This window comes from Mus pahari, chromosome 10 (assembly GCF_900095145.1).
Source record: "Mus pahari chromosome 10, PAHARI_EIJ_v1.1, whole genome shotgun sequence".
Taxonomy (NCBI): domain Eukaryota; kingdom Metazoa; phylum Chordata; class Mammalia; order Rodentia; family Muridae; genus Mus; species Mus pahari.
In genome coordinates, this window is record NC_034599.1 from 44569921 (window position 1) to 44587566 (window position 17646).

General features: G+C 47.9%; 1 protein-coding gene across 1 annotated transcript in view; it reads right to left on the reverse strand.

Annotated features, from left to right (window-relative positions):
• Window positions 1-511: 511 nt before the first annotated feature.
• Window positions 512-17646, reverse strand: part of Ttc12 (tetratricopeptide repeat domain 12) — a 50043-nt gene continuing 32908 nt past the window's right edge. The window contains exons 13-22 of the mRNA XM_021207895.2: window positions 16173-16341; window positions 10841-10933; window positions 9445-9505; window positions 8661-8798; window positions 8102-8200; window positions 7635-7703; window positions 5491-5592; window positions 4224-4323; window positions 2452-2677; window positions 512-678 (exon numbers count right to left, since the gene is read on the reverse strand). Of these exons, the coding sequence (XP_021063554.1) occupies window positions 603-678; window positions 2452-2677; window positions 4224-4323; window positions 5491-5592; window positions 7635-7703; window positions 8102-8200; window positions 8661-8798; window positions 9445-9505; window positions 10841-10933; window positions 16173-16341 (1133 nt within the window). The 3' untranslated portion in view covers window positions 512-602. The remainder of the gene's footprint in view (window positions 679-2451; window positions 2678-4223; window positions 4324-5490; window positions 5593-7634; window positions 7704-8101; window positions 8201-8660; window positions 8799-9444; window positions 9506-10840; window positions 10934-16172; window positions 16342-17646) is intronic.

Below are 17646 nucleotides of genomic sequence, written 5' to 3' on the forward strand. Positions count from 1 at the left end.
TACTTGTAAAAACGCAGCCAGATGCTAATGCTGACCCCCAGGCCCAGGACTAGAAATATCTCCCTTGTCAGGGAAGCCGCCCATCACCGCTTAACCCACTGGATTCAAGAGCGCATGCCACAGATGCAGCTGGGATTCAGGTAGCTGCTGCCACCCTAGTGCTACCACCAGTCTCTTACAGGGCCGAGAGCTGCAGGCGGATGCTAAGGTGTCAGTGCCAAACGCCCCCGATGGTTCCCTCAGGATCTAGTTCTCATGTAGTGGTGTTGCTGCAAGGATGCCTGGGGAATGAGGCTTTTGCTTGGCTGTTTTCCAGCCTCAGTAGCACATGAAGGAGCAGGTGACAGGCATGGGAGACGATGCAGAGCGTCCATCAGTTGCTAGAGCAGCAGTTTCTACTGTGGTAGCCACCCGCTCTCTTCCTCCCCGTGAAAACCCAGCAGACATCCAAGTTTGGAGCTAGATATTTAAGAAGAATTTATTAGCAGAGCAGTGACGCCTGACCCACAGTTTTGTGTGTGTGTGTGTGTGTGTGTGTGTGTGTGTGTGTGTGTGTGCGCGTGTGCGCGCGCTCACAGGCTTTTACACTGGCACTGTGTCTCTCAAGAATCCTTCAAGTGTTTCATTGTAGAGTTGAGAACTTGTATCCCGTGAAGCTCTCGCAGTTGGGCAGCAAACCTGTGGTGGAGCAGGATGCAGAATCCAGGTTAATAAATGTCACACTTCACAGCCACCTTCTGCAGATGGATGCTGGCCATGCACTGATCACTCGAGGGAAAGGGAAAGTGACAGTGGCACTGGAGAGCCCTAAAGATCAAAGAGAGTAGTCGGACTCCGGGGGAACCCACACAATACTGGGAACACTCAGTGTCAGGTGTGACGGGTCCGGTCAGATGAAGCTGTGCTCTTAGGAAAGCCCTCCATCCCACCCCAGCAGGGGGCCACTTTGAACTTATCCTAGTAATGGGTTTCTCTTTTTGTAGAAAAAAAGGTTTTCTCTTTTTCTTCCACTTGATCAGAGAGAACTTGAAAGAGCTTTCAGTGACAACCAAACCAGCCTTCTCGTTTCCCAGGGGAAGGAAAGAGAGGCGTGCAGTTGTAAGGCAGGAGCCATATTGAACCCCATCCTCAAGATCTCCCTTACTTCTGTGCAATGGATCATGGCACAGCCATGGGGAAACACCCCAAAACACATACTATGGGATGGTTAAGCATGTAGCAGGGCCAGGATGAAACATACACTATGGGATGGTTAAGCATGTAGCAGGGCCAGGATGAAACACACACTATGGGATGGTTAAGCATGTAGCAGAGCCAGGACAGGTAAATGATGGCTTGCTGGCTGGCCTCGGGCATGCTGATCTGCAGTCTTGTCTCTCCAGCAGGAGACTGGTACTGGCACTGTCCAGTCTTCCATTTGCTTAAAGCCAAGTCAATCAATAAACAAGCCAATTCATCAGCAAAAAAATAGAAGTCTGGTCCAGAAAAGTAAAGGAAAAGATGAGGCGCTAAGCATGGTAGTGCACAGCCACAATCTCAGCTTTGGTGAGGCAGAGGCAGGGGGATTGCGATCCACCTGAGCTATAAAGCAAGTTCTAGGCCAACTAGTGAAGAAAGAAAAGAAAGGATGGAGGGAGGGAGGAAGGAAGGGTGGGAGATAGAGGAGGGGAGACAGGGATATTGAGAGAGAGATGAGGAGGGCAAAGAAGAGACACGGGCGGAGACATACAGAGAGGTTATAGATTGCATATTAAATGTCCTTCAAAGGTCCATGCACTGTCGAATGGCACTGTCAGAAGATGACAGAGGCTTTAGTGTGCTAGGCCTAATGGGGAGGGATTTAGGTCACTGGGGTGTTCTCAAAAGGGAGTTGGGGAACCTGTCCCTTCTGGTATCTTTCTTGGCTTCTTGGTCACTGTGACATGAATGGCTCCCCTCTGTAGCATGAACCTGCCATGAGGCACAGCCCTGCTACAGGCCTAAAGACACATGTGAGCAGAGGCCGAAAAAGCCCCTGAGACCATCAGGCAAAATAAGTCTTCCTTTAAATGGACATTTTTGTCATAGTGACAGAAAGCTCAATAATAGAGGAAGAAGAAGAGACAGGACCAGAATGTGTGAGAGAAAGAAGAAAATGAAATGGAGCCGGTTGGGGGGTGGGGATGGATGACCAGATGGTGACCATGTGCCTGGGACCAAACCCTGTCAAAAGCATTTTGTTTCTCAGGCTGGAGGTTGTGATCCGCCGCCCCCTCCCCCTCCCCCCCCCCCCCCCCCCCCACAGGAAGGATCCTTCTCCTAGAGACACAGCTCATGGGGACCCTGAGAGAACTGCACACAAGGCAGGAGGTTGTATCTCCATGGTTCCTCCCACAGTACTTGGCTTGCCCCACTCTTTCTGAGATGTCTCCACCACTTGGGTGGCCTGGCTCAGCGGTGACCACCACTAACCTGGGCTCAGCAGTGCACAGCTTCCCCAGGGCAATGCCTGCGTTCAGCTGTATGCCTGTCTTCTGTGAGTCGCTGCTTGCCAGCTTCAAGAGCACCCTCACGATGTCCGTCTTCAGCAAGGAAAGGGCTGCACTGGGCACTTCCATGCAGTTGCCAAGGCAGAGGGCAGCATTGCCCGCCAGAATTTCATCCTCAGAGGCCAGCAGCAGCATCAAAAGGTCAAACTCTACAGGGAAACATGGGCAGAGGGAGCAATGGCGACGGACCAACTCAAGGGGCTGACAAGAGGGCAGGGGAGGCTGCAGGAGGGTGGGGGGCTGCAGGAGGGCAGGGGAGGCTGCAGGAGAGCAGAGGGGCTGCAGGAGGGCAGGGAAGGCTGCAGGGGCAGGTGGCAAGCTTCTTCAGAAACTTGGGGAAATATGTGCTCTCTCCCTGTAGTTTTGTACTGTGGGATAACTTGCTTTGCGTAGCTGGACATGATGGCTTAATCCCAGCACCCAGGAGGCAGAGACAGGGAGATTTGTGTGAATTTGAGACCGGCCTGATCTACATAACAAGTTATAGATCAGCTAGAGCTATATCTGAGACTGTGGTGGTTAGAATAGGAATGGCCCCCATAGACTCATGTGTGTGAATGCCTGGCACTCTTAGAAGGTGTGGCCTTGTTGGAGAAAGGGTAGCCTTGTTAAAGGAAATGTATTGCTGTGAGGGTGGGCTTGAGGTTTCCTATGCCTAAGCTTTGCTCAGGATGATACATAATCCCTTTCTCTTGCCTGCAGATTGAGAGAGCTTTCAGCTTGTACTTCAGCACCATGTCTGCCTGCACCCTGCCACGTTTCCTGCTGCGATGATAATGGACTAAACCTCTGAAAACTGTAAACCAGCCCAGTTACATATTTTCCTTTCTAAGAGTTGCTGTGGTCATGGTGTCTTTTCACAGCAATGAAGCCCCAACTGAGAAAGAGACTTCGTCTTTAAAATGGTTTTGAGTGTCAGAAAATTGTTTCCAAGACCCCCTCCCCCCACTCTACATCACCTGCCAGCCTGAGTGAGAGGCATGTATCTTTTCAGAAGGAAAGTTCTTGATCTCTGTGGGCCCCATCCAGTCAGTCAGTGTGTGAGGAGGAGGAGGAGGAGGAGGAGGAGGAGGAGGAGGAGAGTTGGGGGTATAGAGAACATTAGGAATCTTCCCATACTTGGACCACCGCCCCCCAATGCCCCATGAAGAGCTACAGTGGATTTAGAGTTTAAGTTAGATTGTAGGAAAATTAGAGAAGTTTTTGGTCACATGGTAACTCTGCTGCCTTCACATCTATCTTAGGATGGAGTGACATCAACACTCTTCAGGTTAACTGTCTAAAGCAGTCTTAATGAATTCGGTTGGCCTCCATGCTGAAAGTCCCTTTGCTCTAATCTTAGGACTGAATGTGCTTCGATTCCTCCCTCCATCCAAGAACAGGGAGAGCCGGTGCTCAGCCGGTTCCAGCATCACTATAGAAACAAGTCCGGGCTAGCGTCACGGGTGGGGAAGTTGTCCAGCTTCTGCCCTGTGATCTTTGTGCTGCCTGGCATTTTACTGAAGCACAGACCAAAGGCCAAGGAGACACTTTGTGACGGGAGGTGAACTGACATCCTGTTGTGTAAACACTACAAGGGAGGGAGCCCCCGCTGTCTAGGTCTCCCCACCTCCTCCTCAGCCTCCATTCTCTCTGCAGCTCCCAGGGTGGATCCCCCTTTGATACCTGGGCTCCCATGATGAAACCATCACTTACTTTTATCAAGTCTCACTACCTCTTCCCGAGCTGCATGACAGCTGTTCGTGCAGATAGCCAGTATCTTTATGGCATAACGTGATGCAGTCTGGCCTCCCATCTAGGTTGCAGAACAAAATCAGAAACATAAGATCAAGGGTCTAGCCATTCTTGCCCAGATACCTCAGTGACTATAACAGTGCCAGTGGCCTCTGTGGCATCTGTAAGAGGATCAGATGAAGTATGACATATGCTTCATAGGTGAGCAAGGACGGAGGTCACTTGTACCCAGCTGTCCACCTAATCCATGCCCAGGGTGGCGACGTAGGTCTGTTGCCTGTACATCTGATGCCATTCACTGAAAGGCCTTACTAGAGACTGGCTTAGCCAACAGTGAGGCTGTCCAGTAGCTGATGTTTTCCCAAAAGGAAGCAAATGCCAGTCCCTGCCCCCCATCCTTTGGCTTTGGAGAGTAAGGGTTGATAATCTCTGTGAAGTGTCACCAACTGAGATCCTCATAAGAGGTTACAATTATGCAAGCATAACCCATAATATCAGGGTCTTTACGATGTATGCGTATGCGTGAGGATGCATCCAGCACTCTCTGGCATAGTGCCAAAGCCGTAGGGATGATGACAGGCGCTGACCAAGTGTCGGTCTTCACTGAGACCCTTCACCCTGCCCCGGTGTCATCTGCCCTGCTTGGTAGCATTTTCCCCAGCTTGAGCTTGCTTCAGTACCACTGCATCAGTAACGTGAGTGTCTGGGCCTTGCAGCGCACGGGTGGGATCTAGAGGCAACAGTCCCTGTGGCTTTGCAGGTGGATCTAACTCCTCACTTGGATTCACTGCACCTACTTCATGCGGGGAAATTCCAACATCCTCTGGTCACGTGACAATTCTGCAGCCTCTGAAGCTCACAAATGGAGTTAACAACTGGTCCACTCCGGATAAGGACAGAAAGTACCAGAAATCCATGAACAAATTAATTGCCTTATGGGACCTTGCCAAAAGCTGTTCAGTGCACCTTTGTTCAAGGACAGAGGCTGCACGTTTCAAGCTGGGTATGGAGGGCAAGCCGTTTTTACCACTATAGCCAAAGAACAATTAGCTTATTCATTCAAAGGTCTTTGTCACTGCTCGGGGACAGATGGAAGGCTTGGCTCTCTATTTGGGCAGAGTTGGCATCTTGTCATGTTAACTGAACAGCCCACCTTCCTCCTGCCCTCTGAGTTGTACAGGTGATCTCTGGACAGTTAAGACGTTGTGAGTAGGTGCCGTTACTTTACCCTCAGGAATTTGATCATTTTCTTGACCACTCCTGCTGCCAGGGCCTCCTCCACAATGGTTTGAGAGGAAGAAAGGGTTCGGCTCAGAACACCTGCTGCTCTCTGAGGGGACACAAAGAGGATGCTTAGACACCCCGTCCAGTCCAGAAATGCTGGCGACTTCCAAAGTTAACGAGGGGGAGTTTCACAGGTAAAAGCAATCATTAGTATTGGAAGCAAATCTTACTCCTCAATGTTTAAATGATATAATGGGCAAAGAACACATAGAGAACATGGTTCTTTTTTAATAAGCCTGACAGGCAGGCAGCTCAAAGGGCTGGAAATAACGCCTCCCGGCACAGAGGCTCAGTGTAGCTCAGCTTTGCACAGGGCTCAGCCCCGAGAGTCAGTCCTTCCTGAGTGCCCCACTTCCAGGACTGGCCTGTGGAATTGCAGTTCTCAGTTATCTTTTTCTTTCTCTGTCTTTTGGGTTGACTTTCTGGGAGATTTCATTTGCTTTACTTGCCAGTTTTCATTTCATTTAAAAAAAGCTTTTAGAATTATAATTATTTATGATTATTGGTATGTGTCTGTGTCTGTGTGAGAAGAGTGTGTGTATGTTTGTGTGTGAGTATGTGAGTATATGTGTAAATGTGTATGTGAGTGTGTATGAGTGTATGTATAAGAGTGTATGTGTGTCAGTGTGTATATGTGTTGGGAACAAAATAAAATAAAGGGGCCCAAGGGGGCACTGGGGAGAAGTGGGGGAAGGGAAAAGATGCCCACACCCCACCAGAGTTTCCCTATTCTCTGGTCAGTCAGGCGTGGGGAGACTGCCAGGCGCTTTTCCACTCGGCTCCAGGTGGGCATTGCCTTTGACCCATGCGGTGGGGGGTGGGTGGAGAAGGGGCAGCCCCCCCCCCAGCTACTTTGCTAAAGCCACCAGGGTTGCAGGGCATAGGGAAGAAGTTCCCAACACTGACCAGAGTGCGCAGNGGGCCTTGATGGAGCAGAGCAGAGACTCTATGGTTTAAGAGCTTTATTATGGAAATGCAGGGAGAAAGAGAGAAAGGGGAGAGAGAGAGAGAGAGAGAGAGAGAGAGAGAGAAGACAAAGAGAAAGGGAAGAGGAGAGAGAAGAGAGAGGTAGAGGAACAAAGGAGTAAGAGGGTAAGAGTGAGAGTCAGCGTAAGAGAGTGTGGTGGGCTGAACACCCCTTTTTATGGTCTTCACTGTTGCTAGGTAACTGGGGAGGAGTTTAGCCTGAAGGTCAGAAGCTTGGGCCATTGCCTATGTGATCACTGACCATGCTTCTCTTGTGGGGGCTGTGGGAGGTGGTACCTTAGGCAGGGGCTGGAGTTCCAGGAGCATCAAGGAACACCTACCATGTCATGTAGGTGAATTAAGACCACCGGGGTTCAGACTTCAGCTGAGAGACCAGCCTGCAAATCCCCACATATATGTGTGTATGTAAGTATATGTATATGTGTATGTGAGTGTATGTATGTGAGAGAGTGTGTATGTGAGAATGTGTGTGTATGTGAATGTGTTTGTGTAGGAATGTGTCACAATGCTCAGGTAGATGACAGGTCATGAGAAGGTCTGAAGCCAATCCCTCTGCCACAGGTCTTAAAGGGTTGTTTTCTGACACCTCTCCTGGATGTCACCTTGTCTGATTATGTGTTAGGTCCTTCACTGCTACAGTAGATGAAGAGTACATCCTAGAGTGACAGCCAACGGCTTCCTGAATCATGTTAACTTCTTCATGTCCTCTGTCCTAACCACAGGACCACCTTCATTTTCACAACCAAATATCAGAAACAGAACTAAGAAAGTCATTCTAGCCTATGTCTCCAAAGGATCTCCTGAAACAGTATAAATGAGATAGGGTGCATTGTGTCAGCTCATTAAATCCTAGACTGTACAGTCAAGAGATACTAAATTTGGGTTCCTGGACTCTACGAGGCTCACATGTATATGTGGAGGGGTCACCAAACACTTTCAGATTAAAGGCAAAGTTCGGCATTTGTGTGTTTGTGGGCATCACACCCACCCTGTACCTCAGAGTCAATGAGATTTCAAAGATGGTGACTACAAATAGGACAAGACCTATTAACATGAAAACAGTTCTAGGTCAGAAACAGTCCATTTTTTGGAGAGACTTACTGTTAAGATTCCTCCATCCTTGCTGTTCAGTAGAGACAGGCACTTCCGGCTCATCTTCATAAACCACATCTACAAACGTGGGAATAAGGGAAAAGCAACCTTAAAGCCCTGACAGTTAGAATCCCCTGGAGAGTATTTTTCAAGCAATCAGACAGAGCCATGTACTCTCTGGGAACTATAACACCCATGTTCATATCCACAAGGGTGCATTTTATTGCTTCCATATCTGTCTCCTCTAGTTGTGGACCAGCAGGGGACATTTATTTGACTCTATAAATGCAGCCTCTGGTAGGCTTGGCATGTTCTGGGCATGTGGACAGCTTTCTGAATGAACATGAGAGTGACTCTTGTCCTCAGCAAAGTGTCAGTATATCCCTCCATGCCTCCATCTTTATGGCAGCAAATCAAGCAACTTGATATGGGCAGTTCATCCCAGGGATCCAAGGAGGGCGACAAGAGCATTGTACCTCAGAGGAGAAGGGGACTTCAAGACACAAGTTCATGATGAGTCCTAGGAGGGTATAGGTGATCTCTCTGAATAGGTCCATGTCCTCTTCACACTTGACCTAGAAACCAAACAGGACAACCATCTCGCTGCCTTGCAGCTTCTCATGGTCACCGCTTCCCTAGACGCATGTCCCGAGACACCCACACTCCTTATATAGTCTATATCACGGACTCGGATGATGGTAGAAATACAGATACCAGCTCTAGGAATGGCCATTGACTTAGGAGGAGTAGAAGGTGCCTCGGGTACCTGGGCTATGGCTTTCTGGATTTGCAGGCCCTGGGTTTGCACTGAAATCTGAGCTATGGAAGTGGATGATTATTAGTTCCATCAGAAAAACCTCCAAATCTCCCTAGGTCAAGGAGACTTAATCTAGAGGACTTTGGAGGCTTCCATCCCACCAAACCTATAGCTATAGGAGGGATAAGTCAACGGGGCCCTACAAACAGAGTTACTGTTAGAAGCCAGTGCCTCACTAGAGGACAGGAGACCGACTTTGAAGAGAAAGGCTGTGATACCAGGAGGTCCAAGCAGGCGTTCCCAAATTCCTCATGGGCTATCATGTGTCTTCTGGCAGTAGGCTCAGCGCTGATGTTTCCCAACAGAGCAATGCACTGGCAGAGGGCCGAAGGGCTGCTTAACTTGGGCTCTCGTTTCTACAAGTGGATTCAGAGGTGTCTCAGACAACAGATAAACAATGCCACAGGTTTTTCTAGAACTATCTCTTGCTCACCAAAGGGCTAGAAGTGAGGCAGCTAGCTCAATGTCACATCATGACATCAATAAAATTCCCCCTGGTAACAGGATGGAGTCATACACTTGGCTTCTCCACCAACCAGCTTCACAATGTTGGGGTGGGGTATAGTCATGCTCCTCCAGGGTCTCCTGAACCTTTCACGGCTCAACAGACATAGCATGCTCTCCAGGGAGAGCCCTTGCTCCATCCCTAACACTGCTACCCTTGTCTCGAGGGGGGTGATTTCCACCCAGGAGACAAAGCCACACCCTGTCTTGAAGAAACTACTTTGTTCTAGGAGGACTCTGATGGAGAGCGGCTCTCTCTCCCTACTGTCAAGTAAGATGCCATCCACACGCCGTGTTTCCCTGCACTGTCCATAAGCCACTTCTATTTGTCCTGCCTGCAGTTGTTTTAATAACTGGGAACTGTGTAAATTCCAGCTGAGAATAAATGACTAATCAAGCTGAGAGACAACAAGGGGGCTAGGATGTAAATTGTGTTTCAACAGCCCTGTCCTGGAAAGAAGGAGCTGTCATGGAGGAGAGACTTGGGGGCTTGCTCACCAGAGCGCCTGTGAGAGCAGGAAGGACATCTGGAAGGTTGGTCTGGAACCAGACTTGTACTCTGTTGAGAGAACATAAGCCAGGCTAATTTGGAAATGATACAAACTATGCCAGGAGGCTGGCATCTCAGGCGATACCTCAGAGAGCTACGTGACTTAGAGTACACATTCACAACTCATTCTGAGTGCCTAAAGTTAAAAGTCACTGGGTCTGTCACATGACTTTAATTTTCCTAAGCCTAGAGAATCATCTTTGATATCAGACAACAGGTCTCACACAAGGGTTCTTGTCCAAAGAAGTTGCTGGAATCCCCCAGCTTCTGTTGAGTTGACTGCATCCCTTCCTCCTCGATTTGGGTTTGTGTGTCCCATGTGGCCAGTGCAGGTGGGAAACACATGTTCACCCATCACAGCCTCAGGGATGTTCACTTGTCACAGCGAAGGCTTAGACACACAGCGCCATACACTGGTGCGGTATTCCATGCTTCCAGCCTACCACAGCATGGTAGCTCTTTCTCCCATGGCTATTTCCAGGCAAGACTCACAATGTGCTCAATGAATATTTTAGATGCTCATAAGAAATGACTGAGGAATTTGTAACTATTCCAAAAATCTAGGATTTTTACCATCTCCTCCCCAGCTGCTGAAAACAAAACACAAGACAGGAAGAAGATAGCTGCTCAGCGCCACTGGCAACCCAAGAGGAGGCAACGTTTCCTGGTTCCTTCTCTGCTTGCTCACCCATAGTCATTCAACACAGGCCTGCCAGCAGTCACTATGCACCCGGCCAGGCACTGTCCAAGTGGCAGGAGGCTTCCCTGAGCCACAGCTGATATGCTTACTGCAAGAAGCAGTGCTTTCAGTAGTCATCCTCCCCTGTGTCTGTATGAGATTGGCCCCAGGAACCTATGAATACCCGGCTGTACAGATGCTCAAGTCCCTAACATAGAATGGCATAGTATTTGCATATAATCTATGTATAACCTCCAGGGAGTTTCAAGCCATCTCTCATCATTTGTAGTTATGGTACCGGAGCAATGCAAGTGTTACGAAAATACTCACCACATGTATTGTTTAGGGAACGATAAGTAAAAGGGTCTGTCCATGTTTGGTACTGAAGTAGTTTTAGAAGTACTCTTGATCTGTGGTTGATTGAACCCACAGATGCAGAATCAATAGAACCAAGGGGTAACTGGGTGTTATGGCTTCCAAGCCCACTGAGGACGGAGCCACCCTCCACCTGGAGGGACTAGGATGAGAGTGTATGGCCACAGTCTCCTTACCTAGTCAATCTTGTAATGTTCATGTGGAGGTTAGTCTTGTCTCTGTAGATGCTGCCATTTTTCAAAGACCACACAGGTTAGAGAACTGTCAGTTTATATAAACAAAACAATTACCTTTCTTCTAGAGCCAAGTCTGTGAGTATTCCGATGGCTGTATTGGCCTTCTTATCTGAGAAGTCAAGAAATGACAGCAGTGCCTTACACAGCCTGCAAAGAGCCATTAAAACACAAAACTCAGAATGGGATATCTTCTGACCCTCAGCATCTCTAATAAGGTGCCCTTGTAAAGAGCCCAGCCCAGCCTCAGCATCTGGGAAAGAAGAGTGGAAAGGATGGATCCGCCATGGCCACCTAGGACCTGTAGACACCGTCAGTCCAGGATGGTGGCAGCACTCCATGTAAATCCCCAGGTGGACAAACATTGTTAATGAAAGTTCACTAATTAATCAGACACCAGCTTGGAAGGGGATTCTGGTATTCTGCCCTATGGCTGCGTCTCAGTTGAGTTCATTAACCTGGACGACGTCTAGATGGCAAGCTTCCTAATCTACTCATAACTAAAGTGGGAGGACCCCTAATAAGACAGATGATGGAATAAATATTTAACAAGATCTTGACAGGCTGCTGAATATAGCAGGTGGATTTAATAGAGTTCGAGTCCTCTACTGAGAGCTGGAGACTGCAGGTGAGGAACAGCGTTGGGAGACTCACTTTGGTTAAAAGTTTCAAGGGTTTGAGTGGTTCGTAAACAGAGTCTGGGCAAACAGTCCAGTTCAGCTGACAGAACAAAGCTATACAACCCCAAGCTGCCCAAAGAGGACTTCCTGTCAGCACACCAGATCTAAAAGTGATGAGTGTCCTCCGGCAAACTGAGTATCTCTGCAATGCTGTGTGCAATGCTCGGCACCTAGCTCCTGGTCTACAGTGACCCATGGACAAAAAAAAAATGAAGGAAAGCATTAGGAACATGCTAGAATAGATTCTTGCCGAGGGCCTCAGAGTCTCCCTGGCAGGATGTGTTGGGGGGATAAAGATGAAAGGGCTTCAACAATATGTGTTGTCTAAGCTGCATCTTCAGGGAACACTGATGCTTATTATCATTTATTCATTCATCTAATTGGGCTAAACTATCACTGATTACTGTTGAGGCAATGAGGTTGGTTCTAGGACCACAAAGATGAAGTGAGACACTGTTCTGGCATTAGGAAGCTTGCAGGCCAGTGTCAGGCACACGGATACAGGTACCCTCTGACTGTGAGGCATCTTTGGGACACCTATCAGCTCCTTACCATTACTTCTTAGGGTGCAAAAGGAGAGTAGATGGCAGGGAGGCGAGAGAACTAGAGCAAAGTTCATGATGGGCCTTCTAGAGTCTTTTACAAACTTTGGGTTTAACCCCCAAGGTCTACCTTCTCCCACATGTGATGACTTTCTGAGTGGTAGTGGTGGGCGTAGGGCAGTGCCCAGACTACTCTGAGACTACTCTTAAGCCCCAAATCTCTGGAAGATTGCACTTTAGCCGGGCCCCAGATGACTCTCATGAGTTAGTCTTAAGGGAAATGGAGAGTCACTTTAGAATTTTAAGTAGGAAAACAGGACCAGTGTGCATTTTAGAAACATCTTTTTTGACTGGTTTAATGGAGGCCAGATTAGAGGAGGTAGGACACAGGGAGGGACAGAGAATCCCATCAGGGAGATGTGTGGTTGTCCTGACAATAAAGGTCATGAGACTGGGCTGAGGCAGTGGCAGGATGAGAGGTACTTTAAACAGGAGGAGGTATAACAAAGACTGAGAGAGAATGAGGGGCAGAGGAGGAACATGGCTAGGGAGACCCAGGAGATGCTAATGAGCAAGGACTGACAAGCTATGGTCTTATGACCATAGTGAGGGCGGTAGAAGTCAACTCTAGAATTCAGACTTAGCAACTGGATGGTTAGATGCTCTATGCTAAAACAGAAAATTCAGGTGAAAGAGATGGGCCCAAAAGAACCACATTTTATTTGTTATGCTATTTACAGACAAGGAGGCAGGATCTAGCAACAGAAGTGTGTTGTTATCTTATCTTTACGACATAGACTCTGTTTTTTCAAGTCACAGACAAGAAAAGAGCTAGTATAGGATCCTGGAGTCCCTGGCTTGGATGATGGCACAAAGTGGGAGGGGTTAGAAAGGAACCCTAGAAACAAAAGCTATGACGGAGGGGGCGGGACAGGATGGGTGATTTTTGACAGCCACAGTATAAAGTTTGAGAAGGTTCTGATCAAGAGGACCAGACCTTAAGGGCAGCGGAGTGACAATAAGACTGGGAAAGAGCCTATGGATTGGATATCTGGGAGTGCAGCAAGCACCCACTTTTAAGGTATAGAGTGTGTTTAGCAAATTGTTCTGGGAAGGGCTGAATCCCCTGAGAATTGGTAGAGGAAGTTGGATACTTGAGCTAGGAAAGCCTAGTGTGGTGCCTATAATGCTGGGAAGAGGTGAGATTTGATGCTTGTTGCAGACCCTTTATATTCTGGACTGGCCTTGGGGCAGAGAGTGGGATAGGCCATGAGATAGGCAACATAGTCCCGGTAGCTCTGGAAATAGATGGGGGTGGGAAGGGGTGACTCACACCCTAAGTAGCTGGGAAGACTTCTCTGCTGAGCTGTCCTATTGCCTGGGCCAAATCTAATGGAGACACTGGAAATGCTGGCTCTTCCCCAGAGGGGAGCATGCATGGATTGGGTTGGGCTTTGAAGAAGGGCACTCATGCAGGATGGGGCGGGACTACATGATGTCTAAAGCTCAGGTGTCTCCAAGCTCCTGCAAATCCTTGACTTCTTCAGGAGTGTACTCCAGTGCTCATCCATCAGAAATAATTTGTTTTGGAGTTAGTCCAGATTCGTCCTCCACCAATTTAGTTCTGTTTCCTAGGTCTTGATGATGAAAGCTGATGAAATAGCATCAAGGACAGACCACGGTCAGGGTCATCCAAGGACAGACCACGGTCAGGGTCATCCAAGGACAGACAATAGCCAGGGTCATTCTGATTTAGCCTTAGGAGACATAAGCAATAAGCTTCCTCACCCCATGACAAAACTTCTCCTAACTGCTCTCATAACCTACAGAGGACAGTCTCTCCCTTTTCACCTCATCTTGCCCTGTGGCACATTTTCTACTCTCTTGACAAGCTGTTGTCTCGGTGGATGAACCATAGTTCAGAGAATGGACTCATGGAGCCCACCTTTTCACTACTGTCTCTGTTTATGACTCTGAACAATCTACCCTAACGAGAGAAAGATGATTACTAAAGTGTTAGTAGGGTCTCACCAAGTATCAGTTAGGGATGCCCAGTGGCTCGGCTGGCCAGCTTCACAGTCATGATGTCCCCCTTCCAATTTGCTGACTCTGCTACAAAAACCTACACAATGTTCCTGGGTAGTCCAGGACACAACTCTATCAAACAGAAGCAAGCACTGGCTTTTCTTAACAAAAAGGGGAGATCCGGCGGGAGCTAAACCGTGTGAAAGCACATACATGAGGCTTGGCATCCTGCCCAGGGATAAGGAAAGAGAAATCTTGACCATGGCATCTCCAAGCTAACTGTTGTTGTGTTGAGTCTTTTATTTTTAAGAAAAGTAAGGAAGGCAGGCCAGGCTCTGTTTCGCTTAAGCTCCTTTTAGTCAAATTGTTTGTATCAGGCAGGAGAAAAGAATCTAAACTCACATAGATATTCTTTTGTCTGTCTGTTTGTTTGTTTGATTGATTGATTTTGGAGGGCAGAGGGTGGTGTGCTGAGGACTGAGCCCTAATATGTACCAGGCAAGGGCTCTACCATAAGCCATATGCCCAGCCTACCAAAATTCTTTTAAAATATGAAGAATTTATATTTATACAAATATAAATGGTGCTCTTAGAGGCCAGAGAAGGCATCTGGTCTACAGCTAGAGTTATGGGTAATGGTGAACTGCTCAATATTGGTGCTGAGAACTGAACTCAGGTCCCCTGTAAGAGTAGTGCATGCTCTTAGCTGCCAAGTCAGCTCTCCAGTTCCCCACTATCTCTCTTCAGTGCCATTCCAAGTGTGCAGAACAGACAAGACAATCTGCCTCTCTCAGGCCAAAAGTGGGTAACAAAAACGTAGGAGGATTAAGCACTGGACTGTGTGAATCTTAAATCCCAGTGCTTTCTACAAAGTGGGAGACCTCATAGAGGCATGCAATGCTCTGTCTTGCTTCAAACAACCTCACTCTAGCCCAGAGAACCAATTATACCTCCATCCTACCTATCTGAAGAAGGACATTAGCAAGACTAAGACTAGTAGAGCTGAAGGCAATGCACTGGGGTCCCCCTCAGTTCTCAGGACTGTATGGGCCAAGGTGAGCCACAACCCCTCGCTGATCTCCAAGACGCTGGAGAAGTTCAAGTTGAGATTATGGCAATTCAAAGATAGTTTAGGGCAAAAGTCATAAAACAACTACAGCTATAGTTGTTCAGAGACAAAAGATTGTTTCAGAGAAAATCAGGATTGAGATGATGGCCGCAGAGTCGCCTGAAAAGTTCACGTGCTTTTGGAGGCTTTCACTAGCAACCCACTTGCCTGGTGGGTGGGGCTTCAGGGTCGCTAAGGCCTCTCCTGAAAGGCACTGGGACTATGACTGAGTGGGAGCAGGGAGAAGGCGACCACCCTGCCCTTGGCCCACAATGAATTCCTCACCAGATGGACAGCCGGGAGGGATTCAGCCTAGTCCAGGAAGATTTGGCCCCTTTTCTTTCAGAGAACTGAGAGTGGGGGCTAGGCTCCAAAGAACAAGAACCAGGGGAGATTTGGGTGATGTGGCCTCATTACTTGGTGTGGCTTCTCTTGTCTACTCTGTGAAGATGGTAAAAGCACAGACTCTTTTAAGACGTTTAAAAGAGTTAAACATTAAAGAGTCACCGTGGTTCAGGTAAGCTGTGGTCCAAGTAAGAGTCGGGCACACACTATCCTTATCTGTCTCTGTCTCAGAAAGAGCCTCATGAAAAGCATTTGTTTGACTAATAGATGCTCTGTCTTTTCAGAAATGGCTGAAGGACAAGACAAACAAACCAGCAATATTGCATCAAATAGAAGAGCAGCAAGGGGAGGGACAGGATGGAGCCTGAGTCTAACAATGAAGCAAGAAGTTCATTTCTAGGCTGGGTTCTCTGTCTGCCTACGGAAACACTGCCTCTGGCAGCTTCAATGGTCTATAGTTGTGCAGAAATGAACCTGGCCGTGGTTCTGAGCTCAGCCAGGAGTTGGTCTGAGAACCTTCCTGATAGGGTTCCCCTCAAAGGCTCCTTCTGTTGTTGTCTTTCATGAGGTCTCACGACAATCTGATGGCAACTAGACACCAGAGACAGAAAGGGGGGTGGGCAACTTGACCTTGTCCATTTCATGATAACCTTGGGGTCATAAGGAAGATTCCCCCCACCAAGGCTTACTGGGTCATGTCAAGGTGCTTGATCACTTGGTTCCGGCCGTTCTCCGTCTGGGTGAGCTGCAGCAGTAGGGCCAGGCTCTGCTGTTGAATCACCAGGATTCTGGACATCATGAAGGAAGGCAGCAGCCTGGCCATATCGGGGTGGGTCACAAGCAGACGCTGGTTCTCCTCTGCAGAACACAAGTGTTAGTGGCCTCGAGCTGCCATGATGGCACTTAAGCCAGTTCTGTCACCCACTACCCAAAAGAGCGGCTGGCTCCTAACACATGTGCCAGGCAGCATAATGTTACCCCTAAGAACGGGACTCCAGGGCCAACCATCTGTATCTGAGTAAGCAGAGTGAAGACCTTTGCTGATAACTAACTTCTGAGGTCCTCAGCTCGACAATGACCGACCTGTGAGGAGTTTTTACAAGGAGTCAGGGGGCCACTGACTGATGGCTAGACAGAGACTGCCTCTCGTAGATTAGCTACACTGTTATCATTATTATAAAAGCTTTCTCTGTGGTGGGGGGGGACATGAAATGGGATAAAGGGAAAGCATTTGGCTTAACAAGACACCAGCACATCTCCAGACACTGGCCTGAGCAACCATTTGTCTTCTTCCCAAGAACTCACAATATCATTTGAGCAGTGTTCTCTGTCCTTGACAGGGAGCTCTTTCCAGAGTACTAACATTGAAATCCGATGACATTGAATTTCGCCTGCTTTGTGTTCTGAGCAGGTATGTGGGCGCAGGGGTATGAGAAGAAGTAATAAAACGCAGCAGAACACACTGGAGGGATGACATCATGGTTTGAATTGAAAATAACACTCAAAGGGTCAAAGCTTTTTGGTTGCTTGGATTTGGGGAAGTAATGATTCCTAAGATGTGAGGATTTGAAAGCAAGTGGCCCCTAAGGGATATATTTGAATATTTGGTTCCCAGTTGGTGGAACTGTTTAGGAAGGATTAGGAGATGTGACTTTGTTGGAGGAGGTGTGTCACTGTGGGTGGGCTGGAATTAACTTCTCCCTGACCAACAATATGCCATTGATTTATTCTCATCTTTCTGCTTCTGCACATTCTTTGGCTTCTTCAAAAGAGGCTTTGTGTTTATTGAGTTGGGCATATCAAGATGCCACGAGCTTGACACACAGTGTATGCATACCCCAGGTGAAAATATTTTTCAGATATTAAAATGACATAACTCCAAGGCTTACAAAAGCAAAAGTATCTGGACTATTGTATCTGAGTCACACAGAAAGATTACAGCCTTCCTCATCTTCCTTCAGGAATCTCGGTAAACACATACCCATGAGCAAGGGACTTTGATAATTCATTTTGTTTTATTTTGGTTTGGTTTGAGTGTGTGTGTGTGTGTGTGTGTGTGTGTGTGTAGGCCAGAGGACACCTCACATGTCATTCCTAGGCATCATTTAAATCTAATCTAATTTAATCTTCTCTTCTTTTCTCTCCTCCCATCTCTTCTCCTCT